Genomic DNA, 27518 nt, shown 5'->3' on the forward strand with positions numbered 1-27518 from the left:
TGAACTACTCTCCGGATTCGCTTTACGTTTACGGCCCTATCTCGAAAATCCACATTCGTTCGCGGCTACTCGCGATACCCGCTTTGCCGAGGCTCCAGCCGCCGAGTAAAAATAAGCCGAAGTGCGAGCGGTAATTGCGATCACTTTGTTTCAGCGGCTAGAGTCACTAGAGTGACCTAGAATTAGAATACCGAAGCGGTAAAAACGTGAGAAGCCTTGACATAAATACCCCGACAGGCTGGATAGGTGACGCCATCTAGCGGGAACAAGATGAAGCAGGCAAGCAAAAAATTGTTATTTCAGAAACATCGTGCGTTCCACTTCTGGTGTAAATGCCTTGCCGCGGCATTATTACGAATGAGTTACCTTTTCAATCATTTTTTTTCCTCTAAAACACTAGGCGAAAACAAACATGTCCACGACTATGGTTGCACGAAGCGTCACAAGATGGCGACACCATCGTCGGATAACCCGGTATTCTACGCTAAAAACCCCTCGAGATATTTCTGCAGCGGTTATACAATCTTATATAAATTAAATATAATTTAAATGCCGTTACCATCAACATCTCATGGTTTATTCAAACGTAAAGGTATCCGTTTACGTACGGGGAGGTAAAACCTTTCTAAAGCATGTGTTCCGGTAACACGGTAACATTAAAAAGTTTACGTACAAGCCAAATGTCCCTATTAGCGTGCGTATCTCTCTGTTCAGTTTACAAAAACTAGTTTCCTTATGCCAGCCCGCAAGAAAATGTGGCCCATGCATCGACCGATACTGGGTGCGTCCTGCAGGAGAGCAGCGGTTGCGCGCCGAGAGAAACTGTTGCCGTTCGTCCTTCTGTTGCTCCCTTCCAACCTAACCCTAAACGCTTACTCCCCCAACTTGAGCCATGTCAGCCATCTTGTTCCAGTTGGTCTTCTTGGGGAGTAACAGTTGGTCTTTAGGACTAAAACCGGCAGTTACTCTCGTTTTTTCCATTTTTGGCTTAGAGTGTAGATATCAGCTACGTAAAAGTCTTGCTATTCTGTGTGTGCACTTGCGTGTGTTTTCTCATTCGTGATCAATTCATGCCTCTATGTATGTTGCTTTGTGTACTTACCACGGTAATTACATGAAGTAATTAGCGGCCATTCGTTAATGTACGAGGACAATGCCACTTCGTTTTTTTAGTCCTTTAGGTACTTTTGTAATAGAATCACCTTTATATGGCAATGCACACGCACATATAAACAAAATAGGCGTAAGCCTCTAATTGAGTTGTTAGCGCGGTTACTAACAACTTAGTAATGGACTAGCCATTCGAGCTAGTACTATTCACTCACTAACTAGGTAGCAAGTTCCACTAGCCTGCATTTTACTACCTTCACTTACTAAGAGGCTAGTGTATTTTGTGACAAGTAAACGGTTAGCATTTAGTCAGTGAATATGCCGACCTTTTTTTTCCAAGAGTTGTTGCAATCGGCGAGCCACCCTTTGCCTCGGGGGCCGGGACGGAATAAAGGCAGCCGCCTCACTTTGCGGCGATAAGGAAGACGCCGGCTGTTTCTCATGCACCAGGAGGTGCATGGTTGCAATTGCTCGAAACAACACCATTGTCGCTGGTGCCGAAGCGGTAATGCGACACATGGCGCCTTTGTGCCCCAGGAAAGGCCGTGACGCCGAGTTTCCGCCGAAGACGGACCTCGGACTACCGCACTGTGCGTCTCCGGCTGTTAGGCCGTCTACGCTTCGATCAGCGCCAGCTTGCTGTCAATTACTGACAATTTGGGTGAAACGACCACTCATCATGTTATTGTAACGAACTTTATTGAAAATCAAAATCCTATTGAAATAGCTACGCGAATAGAGAAGTCGTTCCCCCGACAAGAGAATAACGCACCAGGACCATTCATGCCACGCATATATGTCGCTCAAGACGTAATTGCTTCAGCTCTGTCATAGAAATGGTTTTGCGGTTCGTCTGATGCTTTGCACACGGTAACATGATAAATAAATGCTGCATCAACCAAAAGATGAATTGATACTACTCTGCTGAAGTTTCAATTCAAATGAAATAAATGACGGTACGTATAGCAGGGAAAACTGTGCTGCTTAGGCAGTTAGCACGGGTTTGACACCGTGGGTCAGAGCGGCAGCGTTGTAGCACGCAATTGCCAAACTACCCGTCTTTCGAACATTCGAAGCTTAGGTTACATTCGGAAGCTTATGTTACACGGTGAAGGAAGAGCACAGCTAGTCAAATAGAATTTGTCTTCTACAGACGAACGAGAAGTTGTGTCGGGTATAATGAGGGGAGGAGGGGGGGGGTGGAGGTGTTACACACAACCACTGGGCGCGTTTCTTCCATGGGGGAAGGAAGGAGTACATACGAGTTTGCTTACACCCCGTGTTGCAGGTCAGGGTAAAACTGTGCCGTGTTCCCAACAAGGGCCGCAGAAATAGCGTCACGACCCTCTACAGGGTATCACAAACGGCAGAGTTTTGACAACGGGACAGAGTTGAATGCTATCCTGGAGGCAGTCTCGTCTTTATTCTTTCTTTTTCTTCCTGTCAGACCACCATGTCTCACGTTCCAGCACAATTGCAGTGACAACGATGTCTTCTGCATACTTTTGGCGCAGAAAGATTGCTGTCAATTCTACTGCGCAAATATATATATATATATATATATATATATATATATATATATATATATATATAACACTCAGAAAAGACGCACGGTTTCTAGGTTCGGTAAAAGATTCTCAGAAAAGTCAGACACGCGTGCGAAGCAATTTTATTTACGTTCCGCTCGGGGTCCGAGCTTTATCTGATGAAGCTTAGACCTCCAGTGAAACGTAAATAAAATTGCTTCGCACACGTGTTTTTTTTTTCACTTTTCTATATATATGTGTGTGTGTGTACGCGAACAGAACTTCCCTGAGCATTTGCAAATAATTCATAATTTGTGAATAGAAGCCCTCATGTCACCACAATTATTTGGAGAATAATTACTGCATAATTATAGCGTTCTCTCTACAAAATATTGCTGTCAATTCTTTCTCGAGAGAAATAAAATCTTTAGTACATAGATCGATTGTGTCAGGGTGTGTAACGGCATATAGAGTGGTAGACGTAAGTGGCTGTTTACTTGAGGAAGTACATAGAAATGGAACAAAGAAAAAGGAGAGTTTATTATGATGACCGCTGTCTAGCTCAAGCAGATGACTGAGTAGTGACAATCAGTAAATGAGGTAGGAGTAAACGACAGCGACAGAGGGATTATTTACATAAGTACACTGTACACGGAAGGATGTGATGTCTCATGGTTCGCTTGTGATGTGACCTCCGCGATAGAGTTTGTCACCCAAACCCGCATTTCGGCACTGTATGTCACGGAGAGCAGCTGGCCAGGCAGCCCACGTGAGCGGTTTGCAGCGCAATTGTTCCTCCCGTGAAAAGAACCGCACCGCTGGGGACAGGGACAAGTGAGCGAGGGTCATCACAGAAGGAGAGATAGAAAGAGGCGTCGTTGAAGGGGAGAAAAAAAAAAGCAGCCCTTGCGGCAGCGGCGCGTAAATAGTTATACTACCAGGAGAAAGAGACACCTCTTTTCTAGACAGTGGCATGGGAGTACGAAGGCTCTCTGGGCCGTGCTTTTTTTTTTCTTTGGGGGGGGGGGGAGCGGGCGGGAAGGGGGGGGGGGGGGGCGTGAAGCACATCTGAAACTTTTCAAAGGAGCAGCGGTGCCCCTGAAAAGAGTGGATTAGTTGCAGCAGGGAGAGGCTCTTCGCTGTCGCGACGGCCGGAGAGCGCATTTTCCTCTCTTTTTTCCAAACGTGACTTGGTGGCGTCTTCTGGCGGCTCAGAATGAAACTACACTGCAGTGGAACCCCCACCTTAAATCTGTGAACTTTGGAACAAACCAAATCCCTTGCTCGTTGGGCTACACAGTGCGGCTGCTACTATAAGTAAAGTGTTTGATGCCCATAGAAGATGATTTGGAGCAAAGCAAATAGAAACGCGGCGTTTATGAAATTGAATAGGAAAATTCAAGTGTGTTGGGGGTGTAGTTGGTAAAACATTGACACTGAGTTAAAAACTATGCAGGGAGTGGAATATGGGTAGAAGTAGACAGGACAAGCGCAGAATAATAACTGTTGTTAGTCTGTGCTAGTCCAGGCTACGTCGCCTACTTGTGTTCCATCCCCTGCACATTTTTACCTCGGTTTCAATAAATAGGCAAAGCTGGCCTCCTCCTTACCTCTTTCAAGTCAGCGTCCTTGACTCCTTCATTCTTAAGCCTTTCTTGAAGCTGTGTACGATCACAGTGCTTGAAAGGGCAGCCTACAAATATGACACAACAGGATCATGTTGACAACAAAAGATATGCATGCAAGAATCGAGCTCAACGTTTTAAGTAAGTGCATTGATGGGGGGCGTGGCAATGGGGATCGTAAATTTGGCCAAATTTTCTATTTCTTGGATTAGGATGAGTCCAGATAAGAACAAATGCGAGGTTCAGGTCATCATTCCCGATATTTACGAAATTTACTCTATGCACAAGTTTTAGACCCTGCACAATGATTTCGAAGTCAGTTCTGTAAAAAAAAAATAATCTTTTTCGCCAACAAGAAATATACAACTTTTGGCTGCAAAAAACACATTTTCGCCAATTTTGCAATTTCTGAACTTTGAGCGCACCTCGTGAGAAAACTTCATTTCCTTGTCACAATATTTGTTCCAATCGAAAAACATGTGAAATGCAATCTTATAAGCATTTTATGTCCCTTTACTGTGGAAAGACTTTAAAAAAATCACAAACACGTTAAATGGCACAATATGCCTGTATTTCAGGAATTTATTGCTGCAGACAAGTTAAACTGAGGATAATAAAACTGTGCATATTGACTGTTATATAAGCTTTCTTGTAAATTCAATTCAATTCAATGATGTTGTCTACCATTGTGCACAAGAAAATGCTTCATTATTTGAGTTGTTAATAAGTCATAATGCGTCAAATGTGACCAACTCAGCCTAGTGGCCACGCCATTATGTGCTGCAGATCGGATAAAAGTTGTTTAAAAGGACACTAAAGGGAAAAAAATCACGCCATATCCACGGAATGAATGATGATAAGTGGGTGAAGCTCAAGAGGGGGAGATCATCGGTAAACCGTAACTCTCCCGTGAAAGTTAGCCCATTACATCATTAGAAAGACGTAAGACTGTGCGTATATTATACAAAGACAACTTTTATTTTGTTCTTGTTCGTTTGTTTCGTTTCTTCGTTTGTTCTTTTCATTTCGTCGTTGTCATGGCGGCTGGATTGCGAGGTTCCTTCTTGATGACGGCCTTATGGTCCGTGAAATGAGGCGAGAGAGGTTCTTGTACTGGCTGCAGTGGGAAGTTTGCAAACACTAAGTCTATGCACGTCCCTCGGATCGTGGTAGGTTGCATATGGATACATCTGAGTGCGTATTTGGAAAGCATGTGCTGCACGATCCAGTCATTAGCAATGAGGTCCACGTTGAAGTCCCCAACCAGCACAAACGGACGGTTCTTGTACTTGTTGTCGTACAGTCGAACTCGGGTATATCGAACTCGCCAAAAAACGTTTATTAGTTCGATATATGGCATAATTAGATATAGGCCCGCTATAGAATTTGATGACACAAAGGCACATACCTATAAGAAAAGTAGTCCCTACTCTGGAACAAAATAGTCCTGGATTTTCTTCTGTTTCAACGACTTCGCTGCCTGTGAGCACGCACGCCTCCATGTTGTCCAACGAGTCGGAGCAGCCTTCCATATTCACGCAATCGCGCCGGACCAACGCAAGTGCACTAATCACTTCGGAGGATGTAGGCAACGGGCCATCGTCAATTTCCTTATTGCTGTCGCTTTGGCTCGTGGTCGGCACGACGTCTGCAACGTAGTCCTCATCTTGTAGCTGGCCCGTGATGGCGACATCATCGTCCGCACTGACGAACTCGTCGAATGTCGATCCGTACGTGGCGGTGACGTCAGACTTCTCACCGCACTCGACTCGATTTATGATTTCGAGTTTCGTGGCGAACGGGAAAGTCTGCCTCTTTGCAGAAGCCATGACGACAGCGCGCCAAGAAAGTTCACAGAGCGCTAACAGGCAACACCACCAGCACGGACCACGCTGAATGAGGACTCGAGGAAAAGAGGCAGCAGCAGGCACGCAAGCATAAAGAAAAAATGGCGCTCACTTGTACCGCCTCCGCACCTCAGAGAAAGCACGACGGCCTCTGATTGGCTGTAAGCTCTACAAGCAGGCCAGGATCATTTTTTGCAGGGGGGTGTTCGCCTGTGCACAGCCGGGTCTAAACCACTTTTTCTAGGGTGGCGCCGGCCGTTTTCCCCGCCACCGCGAGGGAAAGCCAACTTGCTGGGGCACTTTTGAGGCACATGGAGTTTGATATATCGGTTGTCGTTGCTATTTTCGTTCGATGTAACGGTAACTTTTGCTATATATTCTCAATGTAAATATACCGTGTTTAGAAATTGTTCGATATACGGGATAATTTGATATAAACGGGTTCGATATAGTCGGGCTCGACTGTAGTCACGTAACGCAGCGTCTACAAACGACTTGACGTCCCCGATAGACAGGTTGGGTGCGAGGTACACGGTCATGACGGCGACTAGCAGATGGCGACTGAATCGGTGGACCGGTGTTTCGACACGTGGTGGCGATTCCAGGCTCGATTGTCGGCTCCGCGATGGAGTGCCAAGCATGAAGCTTACCCCGCACCTCCACCAGTGTAACGACGTGGGATCGACGAGGACACGGAGCACGACAAACAAACACGCTTTATCGATCAGAGAAAGAACTGCAACGTCTTCTTCGTCCCTGCGCTGGGCCAAGAACACTCGCGCTGCTTCGTTGCCATCACCACTGGCACGTATGCGCGGCATAGGCGGTCACGTACGAGCTAGGAGGGACAGAGCCACGGCTTTAGGAGCTTCGCCCCTAAAAATTCACGGACGATACGATACTGCCTAATGTGAACTCTGAGCGCAGCTTTGTGCTGGGGCAAGGCCAACTGTGTTCAAGTTTCGGCTTTTCCGCAAGGTATCGACTACGCCATAAATCATAATTTTTGTGAAGTAGGACAGCACCCACTACGCCATTATTCATCCTTCTGCAGATAAGAGAGGTACCCTTTGCACATCTGTAAGGTATTACGTGCATTTTGTTGATGCTGCAAGTGGCTGATGACGATAATGGCGAGCACTTTGCAGTGGGTGGGAAGCATTAAACCACACACTCATTGCGCGATTAGCATTATGCGATGACTGGTTGTTATTTTACTCTTCTACCACGTTATATTACATAGGTTAGCGCAATTCCTTGCCCGACATGACACCTGTATAGTCTTTCCTGTGGCACATGCTTCGTTTTCATTTGACACTCACAGCTGCTGTACATGGTAGTGGGGCTTACCCAATTCCTGTGGTAGTACTCATTTGCACGATTACGCCACCGAAAGCGACGGCGATGTCGATCAACACAAGAATGGGCGCCTAAGAGCTGCACTCTAAAACCATTTTTCTCATATTAGCAAATTACTTTTACACAATTCCAAAATCACCATGCTTGCTGCAAGAAGACGCCTTGCATGCTAGAAAAAGTGCAAAAAGAAAATGTGGGTAGCAATGCCACCTTGAAATTCCTGTACCAATCGCTGTGACATCGTAGATTTTGACGGCATGTACTAGGTCCTACGTAGTTCCTAATCAGTAAAAATGAAGTACGTTGTCCTCAGAGGGGGCTAGAGACCCAACACACCAAGTTTCAGGAAATTTCATTCAGCCGATGTCGCCAAAACACAAGAAATAGACTTTGAAACCTGTGTCGTCACGTGCAGTGATTTCGGTGCAAAATCTAAGAATGAAATTCTGACCTTGATTTTCTCCTCTATTAATAAACCTCTCTATGATGGTGAAATTAATGACATTATAGTTCTCATAGTGCAATTTATCATTGTCAACTGATTCACTGTCTCACTTTAGTGTTCTTTCAAAAGTAACTACCAGACATAGTCACAAAGCCGTCAAAAAAAGAACAACTGTGCTCAGACTGCACAGTGCAGCAAGCTTTGTCTTTCGATCGGCCCCTCAGCAAACTTGAGCACACTATCCCTATTGGCGGGTACTCACACTACATCAGTGCCAGTTTGATTGGGCGTAAACTCTGCTTGCGCATGATAATGAAGTTCAGAGGGTGAGCGAGATAATCAATGCATCACTGTGAAAAGTGAAAGCTGTTTATTGCCAACAAGGTCCATATAGTGCAACGTCGGGAAAGTTGCGTTCTGGAAAAAAAATTTGAAGGCAGTGCATTCCATTCATTAATGGTTCGTGAAAAGAAACAAGCATTTGTAAAGGTTAGTACCTGCGAAGCAAGGCGACAGATCATGATTGTGATTATGTCTGGTCTGCTTGGAAGAAGTGGGTGTAGAGTATTTACATGGATCAATGTCAAACCGCCTAATACGGCACAAGAAAAGAAACTTGAGCCTGGCGAAAGTTCTACGCTGTTTCAGGAGTGGAATGTTGTTAGTAGCCATCAGTGACAAAGGCGAATCAAGATTGTGATAGGTGTTATAGGTGAATATAACTGCTCTCGTTTGGACCATTTCTAGCTTATAAATATCCTTTACAAAATATGAGTCACCGGCCATGTTTGCGTACTTTAGACGGGATCGAATAAAAGAGTTGTAGGCAAGAATTTTTATCTAGGATGACGCATTGTTGAATTTTTGCCTAAGAAATCCCAGTTTTCTAGAAGCCAAAGAGCAAACATCGTCAATGACAGTCAATTGGTAATCTTGACTTCCAAGTATTTAAAATTGTCGACCTCAATAAAGGATTATAAAAACAAAAAAGAAAAAGAAAACATCGCAACCGTGACTGAAGGACTAAAGAATGGGGAACGGAGACTGCACCCGTCCCTAACCCATTTCTTGTCTGTCATCCGCTGCCGTGCTTTATTTTTTCACAATCAATTGCAAACTAGTTCAGTCTATAGTTGGGTAGAACTTTAGAAGGCAGCAGCATTTGCATCTCAAAGGTGGATGCACCCAACAATTCACCGGTGACCGTGTGCACTCTAAGACTGATGTCATAGACCCACGGTCGGTGACACCGCCACCGAAGAACATTGCCGAGTACATGAGCAAGGCTATTTTTTTAGTCGTGGAGGAAATCAGCTTCCATACTTTGGTCACCTGGGCAGGGCCTCTCCTGCCTTCTTAAGTTGTACGTGACTATAATCTCACATACTGCAGACCATGATGCCTTCTTGAGGCTATCATACATCAGCTATCATACATCCTTGGGGCAGTATACATCCAAACTGGAACAGTAATACGGTTACTGACTAATGAATTGGAACACACCCAGCAGGGAGACAGCAGGAAGAAAACAGGAAGTGGAAACACACCGTGACATTCACCGGGGCCTGGCGGTATGCCAGAGATTATGCGGTTGCAGCTGTAAGGCGTGTAGTTGGCACGCTTGCCTTCTGTGCCATAGTTGTGCCGGATGTTGTAGCTGTACTTCTTGTCAAACTGCGCAAGAAGCCAGGCAGGGACAACACATGTTGTTTGTTCAGCCATACCACAATGCAGTGAGACTTGAAGAATCAATTTGCAGACCATAACAACATCAGTGCGCATCTCATCTAGAAGCATGTATGACACTGTGTCAGCCTACTGTGAGGCAGGTGGTCCATTTTTTTGTATTGGACAGATGCTCGGTACTGTTACTATGGAGCCCTGTACTGAAGTGGCCGTTCAGACTGCTTCTTCGCATATAACTTGCGGTCTTTGTTGAAGCTCAAACGAAGTCACAGATTGTTCAACAAATTCAGCTCGCATATTGTCACACCTGTGAGGTACACCATCACAGGTGTACCTCACAGGTGGCTCCAAATTTATTGGTGTACTGGACCACTTTTGATTCTTAAATTTCACCAAATTTCAGGGAGCTGTGTTGGTGTCACATATCGAAAACAATGGTTATTAAATCGTTTCAATAATAAGACATCATGCGTTTGTGACACCACCATGTAAGTGATGATTCTGAACTCCCAAAAGTGACCCGAATTTCAAATTAATTGGTATATCGGCAACATACATTTTAACAGCTGTTGAACTTTTGTCTGCCATTCTTAGACAATGCAACAGCTTAATTAAGCTATGTTGTAGTCCAATTCACATGTTCTCTTCATGTCAGATAACTTTGTTTAGGCCCACTCACGACATTGACAGTAGCTACAGTGTTCACACGAGGGTGAAGTTGTTTGTTGAAAACAATAAATTACATTTAACAGATGAACTCTTCCGAGTGCCGCATTGCGGATGCACTGTTGGCAACAATGCCTTGAAGGATAGCATCGTTCTATAATTTCTGTAGGTGTAATTACTCAATAACTTACAGAATTCTTAGTGTTAATTTAGAAATGAAAGGTATAACTAGCAAATACTTTTAATTAGCCACATGGACATTGCAGTCTGTCATGCAAGTACAAATATGTTAGCCCCTTCAAGCAATCCACTTGAACAGGCAGGTCAAATTGTGATTGTTGCTCAGCGCCAATTCTTTTAGAAATTTGTGTAAGAGACATCCACAGATGCACACACACACGCATTGTATACTTTTAATAGAAACGAAGCACTTACATTCTCAACGCCAACATGCTTGGAGAACTCCTCCCTCCAGAAGCGCAAAGCATCCTGAAGGCCAAGACCAATGCCTTTCAGGAATAGGCCATACTGCATACGGGCCGCATGTCGAAGGTGGTGGTTCGTCCGCAGCGCGGAGTGCATCGCTTTCATGCACATCGGGAACGACTCCTTGCACAGCTGTAAGCAAGAACGGAAAGTGGCGTCATTTACATTTCTGTACATGAAGTTAACATCTGCTACATAGGCATGCACACAATGGGAGCAGGGCGGGCAGCCCCCCTCCACCGCTAATCAACTGACGGGGGCGCCAAGTCAGCCCAATGCCTTCACCCAGTTGGACCTACCCCGTCATTCTTTAAGTGCAGGATCATGGGCCACAAGTTTTGGCAATATGGCGGCCAAGGACCCCTGATGTTGCATACCAAGAACTTTTTAGTTCACAACTTTACCCTGAGAGAGCTGGAAACCAAAGGAAGGTTGTTGTGAGGAGCATTCTTTCACATCAATTTCATTTTTACATCCATTGTGGAGCCTGTTTTATTTTGAGCTCGATCAAAGGAAGAAGAGGGCACGAGACGCCGACGACACTGTTGAAACTTGGCTCCCTCTAATGGAAGAACCCTGCGCATGCCTATGGTCTGCTTATCATGTACCTACAGAATGGCAAATATGAAGAGGCCACAGAAAAGCGAAGTTTTACGTACAGCAGGGCACAACTTATACATTCCTCAGTTACATGTTTTTCTGTGTATATAACGTTTCTGGTGTCTGGTCCCAGCAAGACATCTACAGACAGCTTTGTATTAGAATTCCCTTTTCACACATTGTTCCCGCAATGTTCCCACTTGATACGTTGTGAAATGTTGTTCGCTGGATGTGGTGAGGCGGTAGGTTAATGAGTTTGACAATATGGACTGCCACAAGGCCACTCAAGTACTCAAAGAAAGCTTTGGTAGTGGCAGAGGCAAGAAAGAAGCACCACACATGCATCAGACTTCCTTAAGCCTAAAACTCGAGAACAAATTCTTCTCAGGTAGAGCTGTATGCAATGAGTCTCTTTTATAACATAGCAGCACTTTTTTTTCACATTTTAACCACATGTCTATGTTACACATTCTCCAGCTACTGCATTTTTTTATCACCGCCCCGTGAAAAACATATTAGAAGAGGTCTACTGCATCGCTTATAGCAATCACATGCACACAATGATGTTCAAGTTTCCATGAAAGCAACTTTGCTAAATTGTCAACACAAAGCGAAGCTCCCAAAACAAATCATAGTGATCAATCATCACTACTTCCACTTGCCTGCACATCAACTTCGTGGCTGTGGGCCTATGCCACTAAGCTCAGGGTAGTGGGTGCAATTCCGGCTGTGGTGGCCAGACTTGATAGGGTTGAAATTTAACAAATGCTCGTGCACATAAAATTTAGGTGCAGGACAAGTGCCTGTTACGTGAATGACATACTGCCTGACACTGTAAACGCAGTAGCTGTACCACAAAAAAATTCTTAACTCAGACGTACAAAACCAGCGTGGAGAGTTGGGCGAGCTGGTACAGGTTCATTCTGGTCGAACTGCGCAGTGGGACGAGACACGAAGAGAAAGGCAAGACATTGCGATATTGCGCTCGTTTGTCTTGCCTTTCTCTTCGTGTCTAGTCCCACTGTGCAGTTCGACCAGTACAAAAACAGCTAATTTCCCCATGGTACGGAAACGGTTACAAAGGCACAGTGAAAATTTACTTGGAGCCTATTACAAATCATCATCAGGCTATGGTGCGTAACTGCAGAATGAAGGCATCTCCAAGCAATCTCCAATTAACACAGTCTTGCACTAGCCAAGCACGTTTTATACATGCAAACTTCATAATTTTGTTGAGCTAGCAATATCTGGGCACTCCTACATTGTGCAACCCTTCCCTTTGTACCTATTGAATCACTGTCGTAGATCACCGGTTATCAGCCCTTTGCAATGGCCTGCCTGCCTACAACATCGACTACCCCATTTATTGCTCAATCCACACCGCTGTCTTACTGTGACTAAATGTTATGCCTGAAATGTTTTGGCTCCATCACTTACTGCATGTTCCTCAAATTTTCAGGTTTCTCCTCAGCTAACATGGAAGTTTCTACCCCATAAGTTGGAACCAGTAGCACCCGGTGATTGCACATTTTTCAAAGACAGCCCTAAGCTGCCAGTCATGGTGTGGTAATTACTGCCGTGTCAGCTTCAGCCCATTCTTATTCTTTCTGTGGTGAAAGAGAGGGGAAGGCGACGATGCAAACAAACAAGCAAGCAAGCAAGCCACAGTGTCAATGCTATGAAAAGTGAAATTGACAACCACTTGTTCGTAGCACAAAGCTACAAAGAAATTCCATTTGGATTTTTCAAGAAAGAAAGCTTCACAGTTGACGAAAAAATTGGCTCCCCTTTTTTAAATTTAACCCCTTAAACCTAGTTTTCACAAGCGAAAGATATATTTGGCTTGGTTTTGCGACTACGCACAGACTCTGCACCGAGTAGTAGTTCATTAATGTTAGGCTTCTCCTCCTCCTTGTTGCTGTTCCTGTCTGAAAAATGGTGGAGCTGTAGCATCGATCGTGGCACACTTCCGCATTTGATAAGCTTTTCTATAACGTACTCATCTTGCCTCTCTTTGCTCCGGACGCTGTCGTGCAGGCAAACAAGAAATTGTCTGTCTGCTAAGAGGTGCATGTGCCCCCTGCTCTTTCTCTTCACATGGCGAGGAGGGTCACACGGAGAGGTGGCGAGACTAGCGGATGAACATAGTGTAGCGAAGGAAAGAGCGAAATGAGCAAGGGCCATGCTTCGATTATCAAACGTGTGCAACTCCACTGGTGCTCACTGTAGATGGGTTTTGTCCTCATGATCAGCGTACTCTATTCTTAATTGAGCTAGATTAGTAGCAGGGTTCCTGATTGACATCAGTTGTGTGATCTTACAAATAGGACTGAGATTATATGTCAGAGGTTTCACATTTACACTTCTGCTTTATTGATCTAACTCGTTCCTGAAGATTCACCAATAGCGTCACTTTGGTTCAACGTTTGACGTCGAGCTTAGTAATTTGGTGAAAATAAGCAGGGCCACTCGTGTGGTACACACCTGGTCGATCATTTCGGGGGTGACCGAATCCGAGGGCCGTGAGGCGTCGAATCCACTGCCCGCATCGAAGTTGGCCAGGGCACGCAGAATGGGCAAAATGCGCTCGTCCTCTTCGAGGCGGTGGAAGGTCCGCGTCGTCTGCGCCAGCATGTGGGACAGATGCGCCCGGTACTGCGACTCGACCAGCGTGATGAGGTACTCACTCGGAACGTATGCCTCGCCTTGTCGCAGGTACACCGTTCGGTCCGCCACCAGAGGAAGTACTTCGAGGAAGGACACCTGTGTGGCAAAACAAGGGACCAGGATGGAGGACGTCAATTTGCGAGCGAACTACAAGCAATTAAAATTTATAGCTGGGTACAACTTTAGAAGTCTGCGGCATTTCCTCCTCAAAGGTGAAAGCATGCAAGCTTGCACCAATGGGTGTGTACTCCAGACTGATGTCATGAGCTGGACGTCCAGTGACCCCGATTTCGGAGAACATTGCAGAGTGCATTAGCGGGAGTATTTCTCTGGTAGTGGAGGCGATCGGCTACCACGCTTCAGTCATTTGGGCAGGGCCTTACCAGACTTCTTAAATTGTGCCTGACTATACAAGGCAATGACATGTCCACCTTAATGGCACATGCACACAAGCCTGCAACAATGAACGTGCACTCTAGACCAACGTCATGAGCCCAACAGCCACCAATCACCTGACAGAGGACATGCGGATTTCTTTAGCCACAGGGACAATCAGCTGCCATGCTTTAGTAATCTGGGTGGGACTGTTCTCGCCTTTTTAAGTTGTACCCGGCTAAAGCCTCTCCACTGTACATATGTAGATAGTAGTCCCCTACTTTATGTTTACTTGCCAAGGTGACACAGTGGGTAGGATATTGTGCTGCTAAACCCAAGGTCAGAAGTTCAGTTCTTTGTCACGACTGCCACATTTTGATAAGGATGAAGTGCATCCTTTATCAAAGAAATCTGTCAAGAAATTCCTCAAGAATTTACTACTGCAATACTGCTGCAATACTACTGCAATTAATTTTTTTCGTGTACTAATAGTAATATCTGAAGTTTTATGCACCAACACCACTATATGATTACAAGGCCCACCGTAATAGATAGCTCTGGAAATTTTGAGTATCTGGCGTTGTTTAAAGCGATACTGAACAAAATTTTTGCTGCCAAGATTTTCAGCCAAACTGAAAGGTTGGGTGCTGAAATTGGTAGACACAACTTTCATTTCAGACAGAAACTAGCAGAAAATAATGAATCTAATACGTTCTTCACAAACTGCCGTGTCTAGTGGCCACACCGTGAACTACGACAGGTGCAGTTTCATGTCACCAGAAACGGGCATGCCAACCATGCCAGTGGTCACCCGCATCTCTCGACCCACTCAGCTCCCACTACGGTTATTAGAATCACAACGAATGGCACCTGCAGCGAAAAATGCCTCCAGGTGGGGTGTAGCCCCTAAGGGGTGGGGCACATCTCAGCACCTTTGAGGAAGGGGGAAGGTGGGGTATTGCCACACGTGCTTCTTTTGTTATTTTTATGTACTGGTCTGTTACACGTATAACAACTGCCTTGCACAAAGGTGCGCGAATGTCTGGGCACCTTCCAAATTATTTCAGAATTTTCTGATAGGCTTGAGCATGCAAATGCAAACAGTTGAGTTCATTCTAGAACTATGGCGGCCACCGTCGATAAGGCTCCAATGTTCGATGCCACATGTATGAATACCGATGCGCCTTACCGCAGATCAAGTTATCGACGGCCAATGCTCTGTTCACCGCTATCAGTGTACAGCGTGAATTGCTTCCACCTTGTCCTTTCATTTTTATGGCACAAGTTCGCCTAAATAAAAAGTTTAGTCTTGAACGTGTCCACTGTTGCCTTCGTCAACGTCACGACCATGTGACAATATGAACGAGAGGTGGAAAAAGGTAAGCAGCAGGACAGGGAAACATGCACCCTGCATTCAGCGCGGTGACTGATATCATGGCTCGCACTGGCGTGCTGCCGCTACACGTGGTCAATCCTCCGAAAATACAGCCAACTGTTCAAAAATATGTAAAATAAACTCTGTTTATCGGAACAGTTGTGTCTTCAGAGTGAAATTTCGATGTATTTGTTGTTTTTTGTTGCAATGTTCATTATCCCTTTAACATGCACTGGCGTCACACAGTATATGGGCCTCTAGTATTTCGCCTCTATCAAAATGCAACTGCTGTGGCCAGGATCGAACTCGTGACCTTCAGGTCAGCAGCCGAGCACCGCAACCACTGTAACAACAGTGCGTACTTTTAAGTGTAGGAAGCTTGTTTCTTACCAGACATAACTGTGGCAAAGTCCTTTTCATAGCAGCCAAAAAAAAAGGACCACCATATTCATAAATATTAAAAATGAAAAGCAGAAAACATAAGTTATGTTACAAATAATTGTAATAACAAAAAAAAGCAAACAAATGACACTGCCCTGGCAACAATAACTGTACAATCAAGCAAGCTAGTTAGTGAATGGCTGTAAGTGAACGTGGCGGTGGTAAGATTTACCAGAACAAAGGTGTTTTAACTGTGTGAACTCACTTTAATTAAAACTGCCAATTTTTTATTTTATTCCAACAAAAGCTCCATTTCTCAATCACACATTGAGCCATATTACGAGTCTTGAAACTAAACACCCCCCCCCCTCTCTCTCTTTTTTTGAGTGAATTTTCATGGGCACAAAAACAAATGGAATGGGGATAGCCTAGATTCTGGTAAATGCAGGGGTGCTGCAGCAGCAAGTGTGTTGCTACTGTGGTAAAGAATGAGGTTTCAGCTGCTGATCGTTTAAAATAATAAGGCAATCAATGTTAAAGGTACCTTTAAAGACAGGAGAACGTATGTGCACATACAAAAGAAGGAACAGCATCCTGCAATATACTTTACCATTCACTTTCTCCACCTTTTATACGCAATAGTGGCACTCTTGCCTTCGAAATGGTTTTCAATTCAAAGGTGCGCGAAACGTAATTTTCGTTAAAAGAGAATGCTTAATTTATTCGCAACAACAAAAAGTTCTTCATCATACCTTGTAGACATCCATGGCATCCAGTTTTGCAGCGGTCATGTCTGGTGACGCGGCGACTATCTCTTCAAAATACTTGGCTTTCTCATCGGCAGATATCTGCAAAGGTGGGCACACTTTTCAGAATTATTGACGACACACAAAATTCAATAGCAGCAATGAATAACCAAACTATGACAGAAATTTATTAGTGTGCATTATCATTGTAAATGCGAATAGTATAATGGCGATTCAACGAGACTCCATCAGCATTGAGAAAATGCATTGAGCACTTCAATGCAGTAGCTTGCGCGAAGCAAATTCTTGAGGAAACCATCAGCATTTCAAAAAATGCAGGAAGCACTTGAGCGTGCGTGGTTGGGCACGGGATTTTCTGAAAGGCATCTAACTGTCTAACGTGAAATACACCAGTGGAACAGTCATTAGAGTACCAGGCTTTAGTACTAGAGACCCAGAGTTCAAATCCAAGCATCAGGGTTTTTCAATTTTTAATTACTGATAGTGCTTACTCAGTGTAGATGTGTGCTACACTGCCGGATACACAGCCCATAATAAACTCATCCTGCCATTCGCATGTAAAACCTGCCGCACATTAAAGTTCAAAGTGAATTCAGACTGGTCGATAAGCAGCAAAACTCACGGGTGTGAACTCCATGTTGGTGTCCTTTAGAAAAGCCTGGATGCCAGCCGAACTCTCGTTTTGAAATCGAAACCGGAAAAGGTCCATCTCTTGGCTCATGAACCACCGTCGTTGTGCTGGGCTGCAAGAGAAGTCATGCGTCATGAATTAATGTGGGGTTGTCAGCACACAGTCAAGTATGAGACAGAAGCGCAGGGATGGTAAAGCGGGGCCGGAAAGAAAAAATACAAAGAACAGAGTTGCCTTGGTGGAAATAAGTCACGGGTGACAGCATTTTGTTTAGTTTGCCCTCGTTCATCTTACTGTTCCTTCACTGCCCTTCAGGCCCAAACAACAAAAGCATGAAGTAAAATGCAACATACAACCCAACATCTGTGAGCAAACGTTTCAGCCCAACGAAGTAAGCTAAAGGATGAGAATCAGTCGAGTGTCATTCAATGCTGATGCTGTACACGACCAGAAATAACAAGGTTTCTATTTACAGCAGCTGCTTTAGTCTACCTTGTGCTGTCATCGTCGCAGTAGTATTAGCAGTAGGTGTCATGCAGGTCATGTGATCTGAGGGGCGAGAATGAGGTTTGGTGGAAAGGGCTGCGCCTCACCGAGTGGCGAGAGGGAGCTTTGTGTACGCTCGCTCGGATTGGGAGAGGGAGTGAGAAGGGGATAACGAATGGCGTCAGCGGAAAGTAGGCCAATTGGAGAGGAGTCAGCGGCAGGATTTTTTTACTGGAGGGAGGGGGGAGAAATTACGACATATGAGCTCCTACAGGGGGGCAGGGAGGCTGGGAACTTAGGCGGTGTGTGTTGGATATGTTTGCTCTAGGGAGGGGGCAAAGGGGGGCAGGCAGAAATCTTAGGGGGGCAGCTGGCCCCCCAGCGACATCCCCTGGCACCACCCCCGTATATTCCCTTCAGGCGCGAATTATGATGCACTGTCTGTAAATGCATGAAATTTGCATGGCATGATTCCAAGGCACTCAGTATTACATTCCAAGAAAGAAAATGAAGGAATGTGTTGTCTTGAGCGAGTTTCAGTAATTAATGTTAATTAGCGCGTCATTAAATATCTAATTATTCTGCAATCAGTAAGCTTCAATCATTACATAAAAAGAATCAAATATTAGGCCCAAAATGCATGCACAGTTTGTTTTTTGGTTGTGTTCACTTCGAGCAAAAAAGAAATACTCTTGACGTCGGTCCTGGAACGCGGCACGTCGAACGATCGTCGAGCATGGCAGTGTCTGCAGCAAAGTGACCCTCTGCAGCAATACACAGCACAACCAAGTTAAATGACCCCTAGCTGTCCACTCAGGAAGCCTGCATTATTGTGCACACTGAGTTTCAAGCCATTTGAAGAACTTCACAATGGCGATAAATCGGGCTAGTTGGTTGTTCATGATTGTAAAATAACAGTGCAAGAAACGACGCGCCATTTTTTGCGCTGTTATTTTCTGATCATTTGAAGAAACACACAGTGCATGACGCGCCTCCAAAGTTGATGTGTACAATCGTACACACCGCCGCTGATGGGGATATCTTACTCTGTGGGTGTGACGCGCGCAGTACTGCACTGTCTGCTCTCGCACACAGCATTACGAGAGCCACGGCTGCTGCGGAACACTGCCAGCGCAGCTGTGCATGCCATACACAGCACCACATGCAATGCAACTTCCGTTCTAGCACAGCTGTGATAGCAATAATCCTTTTGGTCGAGTGGAACGGGCAACGGCCGCACATGGAACGCTACCATAGCATTCAAGCTCAGCTGTGAATGAGCATATGATTAACCAGGATGCACGTGGCTTAACCTGAAGACCAAAAAAAAAAAAACAGGGAGGACAGCTTCACCGTCAGATGGTTTTAAAAGTGCGGAATTGGCGAGAATATTTTTTTCTTTCAAGGTAATAGCTCCATTAATGCTTCCATTAAAAGCTTATCTTCAAGGCAGCACACTTGTGTTGTCCTCAAGTGTTGCCAAAGTCAAAGCTGATGCAACTATGGAACGACCCTGGAATCAATCGGCCAGAATCGATCATAAAGGCTTCAGCAGAAAAACAGAGCATTTCCTGTGGAACCCTTGCTTCAAACAGCTGAGAGAAAATCTACTGCATATTTTATGCAACACAGAGGTCAAGCAGACGAACGAATTGGACGTAAGTACTTTTCCTTCGATAGATCTAGCACAGTATTTGTACCAAGTATACCAATGAGTAATTCTTGAACACCAGTTCTCAAACTTAGCTTCCAACATCGAGAAAGTTTTACAAGGCAGTTGTATGACATCAATCCACTAGTTGTGCCAAAAAAAAAAAGAAGGAAGAAATCGCTTACGTTTCACAGAAGGCGAGCAAGAGGATGAAAAAGGACAGATTGTCCTTCCGTACAAGAGCAGCGCCATTGTCATCGGTCACCTGAAAAGGACAAGGGACAGCCAGTTAAACGTGAGTAGCTATAAAGAGAAGCACGAGAGAAACAACTGGAAACCTCGCTGCTGATATGTTCTCATTAATTTCTGGTGTGCCAACTCTATTACTGTCTAAAAAGTTGCCAAGTTAACCACATTCATTGCAATCAGTGTGGCAAAGTTAAACACGTACTGGTACACCAGAGCACTTCTTGCTGCCTCTGTAAATAAACAGCTTGAAAGGCAGGCAAGAATGCAAACAAGAAAAATAAGGTGTGTTTTACTGGTTCACAATTATCATACTTCTTTCATCTTTGGTCCAATCAAAGTCAGTGAACAAAAAAAAAAACAAGCTTGATCCGAGGCTCTTCGGGAGCAGTAAAACGGACTCACTACGATCTCGGAAGTAATACTGCTGACGTCAAAACAGGAAGGCTATTTGCAGCGCGATTCGAGAACAGTTAGCCATTTCAGAACTTTGCTTGGAAAACATTGAAAACAGAAAAATAAAAATGGGGATACGTGAACCCGCTATAAAGCTAGCACGTGCTAGTCAAGCTGCAATACCCACGAGATTCTTCATTAATCAAAGAACTATTGAGGGAGGGGGGGGGGGGTGAGCCAGTAAGCAGCCCAAATCAAAAGCCGTACGTTTACACCTTCTTCATTGTTCCTCACATAGCGCAAGTCAACCAATTTCCCAACGCACATAACCCAAAACGTTTCACGACCGAATAAACAATAATATTTATGCTTGGTTTCGTGCTTGGGGCATGGTAATTTAGCGTGTGCAACCGAAGGGATTAAATGAAACGCACACATGATCTCTACACATGGCTACATGTGAATGAAAACCTACACTCGGCATCGGCAAGCGAAGCTTACTCGCGCCGATGAATCACAATCGATCAATCAATATTTTACGATGAAACTTACCACATCCAGACTTTGTTCGTAAAGCAGTACCTGGGTGTACTCGACTTGCTGATATTCCATAGTTTGCGATTCTCTCACATACGTGCTCCATGAACAGGTGACCGCTACAACAACTAGGATCAACTGCAGCCCGCTGGCGCTAGTCTCAACAAATGTCGGTCAGTACGACGAAACGTCAAAAGCCTCACCCGACTGACGTAGGCTTTCAGTTTCTGCTTTCGGAGGTCGTCCATCACAGCGCTGGCGTAGTCCGGCGAGCGCTTGTTGTTGAACTTTGCGTCGGCGATCTCGAAAACTTTCAGCACTGTGCGAAGAAACACAGTTACATCGCGATCAGCCACAAATTCGGTATCGTCAATGGCAAAAATACTGCGAAAACGCTCAAAGAGAGCGCGCTTCAAAAACGTTACCTTTGAGCCTTTCCAGGGCGATGTCTTGGAAGTCGCTCAGCTGTACGTTGTCGGCAGGAGGAGTGTTGTAAAAGTGTAAAAGCGTCTTCCGGCCAGCGTACTCGGCCAACGGATCACCGACGGCGATGTGCCGTCGTCTCTTATGGCCCGAAAACTGCATTTCGAGGCGCTAAACAGGGCAATCTAAAGCAGCAGACTAACCACACGAACATATGCGCGCGAAACTTTTCCCGCAAAAACTTGGTCTACGCTGGCCTGTTCAAGCGCTGTAAATTACCTCATTTTAGAGGTGGCGCTGTATGTTAGTGTATGTTAGTGTAAAAAAAACGAAAAAAAAAAACGAAATAAGGAGGGAAAGGTTTTATGATAATTCAAGGGGAAGCGCTTTACTGTTTGAAGCAAGGTCGGGCTGCCTTAGAACGCGAAGCTATAAAGCGAGATTCAGTAACGAAGACGAACACTGTACATGCTGCGGGGGAACTAGGGAAACGATGGAACATGTACTGATTGAATGTGGCGATATTCACCCAGGTATACGTGTGGGCACGAGTCTACAGGAAGCCTTGGGTTTTAGGGACAACAATGGAAAGCTGAACACGTCCGCGATAGAAATAAGTAAGAGACGGTTAGAGTATTGGTGGCAGAAGAGTAGAGATAAAGTACAAAAATAAATAATGGGGGGGGGGGGGGGGGGGGGAATAAGGTCATTCTGCCTTAAGAGGCAGAGAGATAGACCGTGAATTTATAAATATTTTTGGTATAATAAGATAGATTTAATCAATGTAGACAAGGTATTAGGCCAGCATGAAACAAGGAAGTTTTTCCTTTTTCTTCGAGCATGGTGGCAGACATGTCACCGCCCCGTTATAAAGGGGACGCTCATAGCATCCATCCATCCATCCAATACATAGTTTCTTTTCTATTGACCCGCTATCATTTGGTTCTCCCTTTATGTTCAAGCCTTAAACTTGTTTCTTTTATGCATTCTGCTAATTTTTAGTTCTGTACCAAAACTTTGCCTGAGCAGACAGCAGACAGCAACCCCTTCCAACTACGTAAAGATTGGAAGGGGTTGCGGGGTTGTTTGAAGGAATAATGACGTGATGTTTTACAAGCTGCACTAACTCTATCTTTACAACTGTGTATTATTTTTGGAATAAATTGAAGTGTCGGACCTCAAAGGTATATAAAAAAAAAAACTTCCTAGGTGCATCGCATCCCAAATTATGCTGCCAGTTTCGGTTTCATTTTCGGTTAAATCGAGTTTATATGCATTTTCAGCACTTATTCACAGTGTGCTGCACCTAGCCCCTGGAATATCTGAAGTATAGCTTCAGTGAGCTACAACGCAGCACAGCGGCACCATGTACCCCTCGACTTATCGATAAGATGTTCCGTGGTGCCTCCGAGTTGCAAATTTAATTAAGCGCGTGCTAAAACGTTGGCGCTTGCACTGAATGGACGCTGCTCGATCAGCGCGCGCCACAGCCTCCACCTCTTCGTTTGTGTGCAGCGTAGCACATTCTCGGAATCGAACGAAAGTGCTGCGCACCTTTTTCTGAATCGAACGTAGAACACCCCCCATCCTGCACGGCACATTTGTTCGGTTTTGCTGGTCGAATTGTTACTGCATTGGATACGGTGAAATAATAACTCCAAATACGTGTATTCTACTTAGGACAAACTGCGATGGTAACATGTGCATTCTCAAAATTTGCGAGGAAACACATAGATGTTATATGTTGGGCTACAATGCGGCACTATACATAAAGGAAGCTCGCGACCCAGGGCGTAGCTAGAAATTTTTTTCGGGGAGAGTGGTTCAACCACACTTTATGTACGTTCGTGTGTGCGTGCGCATGTATGCGTGGTGGTGGTGGTGGTGAAACTTTATTGCCCAAAAAGGGGTCCTGAAGGACACTCGGCTAGGTGCCAGGTGCAGAGGGCATCTCCCACGTTGGGACAGAGAGCCCGAAGCTCTCCGCCGCCTCGCGGGCCTCCTGGACAGCCTGAAGTTGATCTTCTAGTGAAGCACTTTTCAGCACTTTGTCCCACTTTTCCTTGTTCTTCGCGTAAGTGTGACTCGATGCACAACCACATAGCATATGGTTCAAGTCTACACGTTCACGACACTGTTCACATACATGTTGTCCGTCGTAGTCTGGGTCGATATGCTTCATTCGCCAGGGGTTGGGGTATGAGTTAGTCTGGAGCAAGCGTAACGTTGCCGACTGGCTGCGCGTTAATTTCTTATTCGGGAGGGGAAACTCTCGCCGGCCTAGATAAAAGTGTTTAGTGATCTCGTTATAAGTGTATAGTTGATCCCTGTACTCAATATGGAGTGTATCGGGGGAAACCGGAGTGACGCGGTCGATGAGTCCTCGCGCCGCCTCGTGTGCGGTCTCGTTGAGATTCCGCAGGCCGCCCCCTAAGCTGCCCATGTGTGCCGGAAACCATACGATGGAGTGATCGGTGATTTTGTGTCCGCCTAATATTCGTAGCGTCGTCTTATTTATCCCGCCCTTTGCGAAAGCTCGAGTGGCTGCTCTAGAGTCGCTATATACTGTTGTGAAGCTCGAGTCTGTGAGAGCTAGTGCTATCGCTGCTTGTTCGGCTACCTCCGGCCTCTTGGTGTAAAGAGTTAGTGAGTTACGCGTTCGTCCGTGTCCGTCAATTACTACTACCGAGTAGGCGTGTTTTCCCGGTATGTGCGCTGCATCCACGAAAGCTGTCTGGTCAGGAAACCTCGCTGCGTCTGCCGCGAGGGCTCTGGCGCGGGCCAGTCTTCTTCCGTGATTGTGGATCGGGTGTACGTTTCTCGGGAAGGGGAGCACTGTAACTGATTCGAAAATGGTTTTAGGTAACTGCTGGACGTTGTCCCTTTCCACAATAGTGTTCAGGCCAAGCTTGACGAGAATATCTCTGCCCGCTTTGGTGCTTGATAAGCGTGCGATCTGTGCCGTGCAAAATTGAGATTTTTCAGAGCGGGGGGGGGGGGATTGAAACTCCCCAAGGAGCAAGTTTTTCATACAAGATATGCGCTGAAGAGCGGACCATGATTCGAACCTTACACAGTGGCCTTTCCCCAACAAAGCGTTGCCGTCACCTCGTCGTTCACTCAGTCAATTACGCTATAGTTTTTTTAGACCACGTGCTCTTATAATTACAAAGAACCATGCTAATCAAACCTTGCAATTCCTACAGTCTACAAATGCACACAAAACGAAAGTAACATACTATATTTACTCTCCAACTTAGACAATTAAGCGATGTTCTAATGTTCAATGTAAGCATAGGCCTGTCGGTAGGTTTATGTGAGCCATGAGGAACTTCTAGAATATTTCATTTATTGCAAGTTTGATTCGCGTTTTTCGGACTTTTGACATAGTTTTCGAATGCTGATCGCATCTTCAATGCTGCTATGAATGTTTACTCTTTCAATTGCGGTTAGTGGGAGTTTATTCTTTATGTGCGCAACATGTCTTTACCACTTTTATTATGGTAGCTAGTCGACTGCATTTTTCTTTCTCTGCCATGTATATTGATCAATATATTCAGCAAATTTGCCCGTAACGGAATGATGTCTTTCCCAGACAGGATCTTACATACGGATCCATTGGAAATACCCGGGTAACGTAAGGCGGGACCAGGGCAGTAACTAAGAAGGGGGGGGGGGGGCAAGAGCTGAGGAGGTCCTGACTCCCCCTCCCCCTCGAAATTTCTTCATGCTTTAACTTTCCGGGTGATACCAAAATATTTACACGCCTTCACAGCAACCACCAGTCGCCAAAGTTAGGCGTTCTACACACAACCCCCCCACCCCTCCCCCCGAAAAAAAATTCTTGGGTACGGCTCTGGGCGGGACAACTTTAGCTTTAGATCAACATGAAGGCACAACATTAATGAGAACTAACCGACGATCAAGTGAAGGAAAGTATAGGGGAGGATATTTGTAGTAATTGCGATATAAATGTGAAGAAATTAAGAAACTTGCCGCCGGCAGGGACTGAACTTGCAACCTTCGAATAACGCGTATCGATGCTCTACCGATCGAACTACGGCGGCGGTCAATCTCCCGTCCACTTTATTCGGTATATGTGTGCATTTAAAACTGGGAGTGTGCAGTTTTTGCGCAGGGCGTCGTCGCCTGAGCGACCACCGAAGTTTACGGAGATACGAAACCTGAACTTTCGAAGCACGCTTTCATATAGTTCAATCAATAATATAATAGTAAGGAAACACAGAACAGGTTAACAGCCGAAATGCAGCGAGGCGATAACTAACACCACACTTTATAAATGCTTCGCATATCCTTGAGACTACTATAAATTTCTTTTTATAGAGTATAGTGGTCGCTGCATAGTCTTTATTTAGGTTGGGCCTCAGGTGCACTCAGGCTGCATTACTTTTGCTTTTAGTGCGTGCTAATTTCCACATTTTTGTTTTATGGAAAATAAAAACTACACGATAAAAAGGCGTTTTGTCTAAGACAAGTACCTGGAACAACAGCCCAGCCGTTGCGTGGAAACTAAAGGCAGTTCATATTTCGTACTAACTGTAGATGTGCCTCTCATCAATGGCTTTGTCATACTGCGATATACGAGATGAAGCCCGTGATTCGTAGCATTGATGGCCCGTGGTAATCACTTTAAAATCTTGATTCGCGATATTATGGTAATTATGGTCGCTTAATCGTGCATTTTGATTTCCCAAGCGATATGTGTTCGTCCTTACGCGTACAAGTAAATACAGCTCAGTCAACAGATTTGTGTTGTGTATCTCATAATAGAAGTTAACAAAATTCTGTTAACAGTGATGTATACCTTTTCTAAACAAAATCAGCATCCGTAAGCTTGGACGATTAAAAAGATCGCTAAGCGATTCAAATGAATGGGTAAAGTTATTCGCATATAAAACCTTCGTTCGTCGCACTTTGTAGCACGTCTCGGGTGTATAGGATCCGTTCACATAGGAAAATATGTAGCATTCTGAAGCACTTCGAAAGAAGTCAGTCCGTTTTATTTACATGCCTGAAAAAAAAAAAAAAGACGTCGGCGAGTCTTTTTATTAGGAGAGCGAACCTGTATCCATTCCAGCTGAGGCGATGCCGTCAAAAGTTGGAATTTATGCATTTGTTTTGTCACAACAAACTTGCATTAAACAGTCGTTTATGCATAGAAGAAGCATAGACAAGCTTGCAGTTTCAAATAATTGAATGCCTTTCTGCGTCGACTCAGACTGAGAAATACAAAAATCCCTTTTCTCCGACGAATTAAGTGTCCACGAGTTAAAGAGTCTGTCCGCATATATATTTGACCAGATACTCATATCATCATAGCCACTTCTTGAAAACATGCAATCTTTCTCATCGGAACTGTCAGACGTCAGGATTCGATTTGCATCGTAAACTGTAGCACGTGCCTCTCATATATAGGTTCAGTGGTGGTGGTTGTGATGTTGTAGCTGGCGGGACGTTAGCCTGGCCTACAGGACAGGCTTGTTCCGCCTGAGCAACTCCGGAATTGTAGGGGTCTGTCACCACGTGTTGGACAGCCCAGTTCTCGCACGAAGGCCATCATAATTTGTTGCACGCTCTTCCTCGTTGCCTGGCGAAATTTTTGGAGGCACAAAGGAACGAGGACAACAAATGACAAGTCCACTTGTCGAAACGTCGGCTCGAGCACCCACCCCCTGTTTACGGATTTTTTCATCGCAAGCTTATTCCGTCTTCCCCTTCCTGCCATCTTTTAGGACTGGTGCCTGTCATTTCTTGTCCTCGTTACTTTGTGCTTCCAAAATTTTTGTCAGACCATGCACCAAGTGGCCCTAGAACTCGTTTTAGTTTCTTTCTCGTTGCCGCGGGCCCTTCAGGAAAAACGACATCTTCAATTGTCCGATGCCTATACGACAACCCCTCTGCAGGCTGCGGACCATCGCTGCTCTTTCCCTGTCAAACTGCGGGCAAAGCCAAATAAAATGTTCAGTGTCGCCGATGTCACCGCGGAGGTCACAGAGCGAGGAAGCGCTCAGTCTTGGATAAACAAGCCGGGGCGTGTGTAGAGTCGGTTCTGATGCGGTACACAAACGTTGCTTGTTCTCAAGAAAGTGCGTGAATCACACATGCGTGACGTGGAAACTTGTGGTTTTGAATCGCCCTGACAGGATTGCGTATTACATCTTTGTTGTTCTAATTGCTTCGCCCTGCGTATTACTTATCTGCTTGAGTAGTAA

At 45.1% G+C, this 27518-nt stretch overlaps 1 protein-coding gene across 2 annotated transcripts in view; it reads right to left on the reverse strand.

Moving 5' to 3' along the window:
* LOC119372498 (DNA primase large subunit-like) overlaps positions 1-21500 on the reverse strand; it is a 74965-nt gene extending 53465 nt beyond the window's left edge. For both annotated transcript variants that reach the window (XM_049419764.1, XM_037642972.2), the window contains exons 1-9: positions 21288-21500; positions 21066-21181; positions 19869-19948; positions 17538-17658; positions 16901-16996; positions 13835-14113; positions 10700-10882; positions 9460-9586; positions 4247-4329 (exon numbers count right to left, since the gene is read on the reverse strand). In XM_049419764.1, coding sequence (XP_049275721.1) covers positions 4247-4329; positions 9460-9586; positions 10700-10882; positions 13835-14113; positions 16901-16996; positions 17538-17658; positions 19869-19948; positions 21066-21181; positions 21288-21447 — 1245 coding nt within the window. In that variant the 5' untranslated portion in view covers positions 21448-21500. The remainder of the gene's footprint in view (positions 1-4246; positions 4330-9459; positions 9587-10699; positions 10883-13834; positions 14114-16900; positions 16997-17537; positions 17659-19868; positions 19949-21065; positions 21182-21287) is intronic.
* Between the last annotated feature and the right edge of the window lie 6018 nt (positions 21501-27518).

The sequence above is a fragment of the Rhipicephalus sanguineus genome, chromosome 10 (genome assembly GCF_013339695.2).
Source record: "Rhipicephalus sanguineus isolate Rsan-2018 chromosome 10, BIME_Rsan_1.4, whole genome shotgun sequence".
Lineage (NCBI taxonomy): Eukaryota > Metazoa > Arthropoda > Arachnida > Ixodida > Ixodidae > Rhipicephalus > Rhipicephalus sanguineus.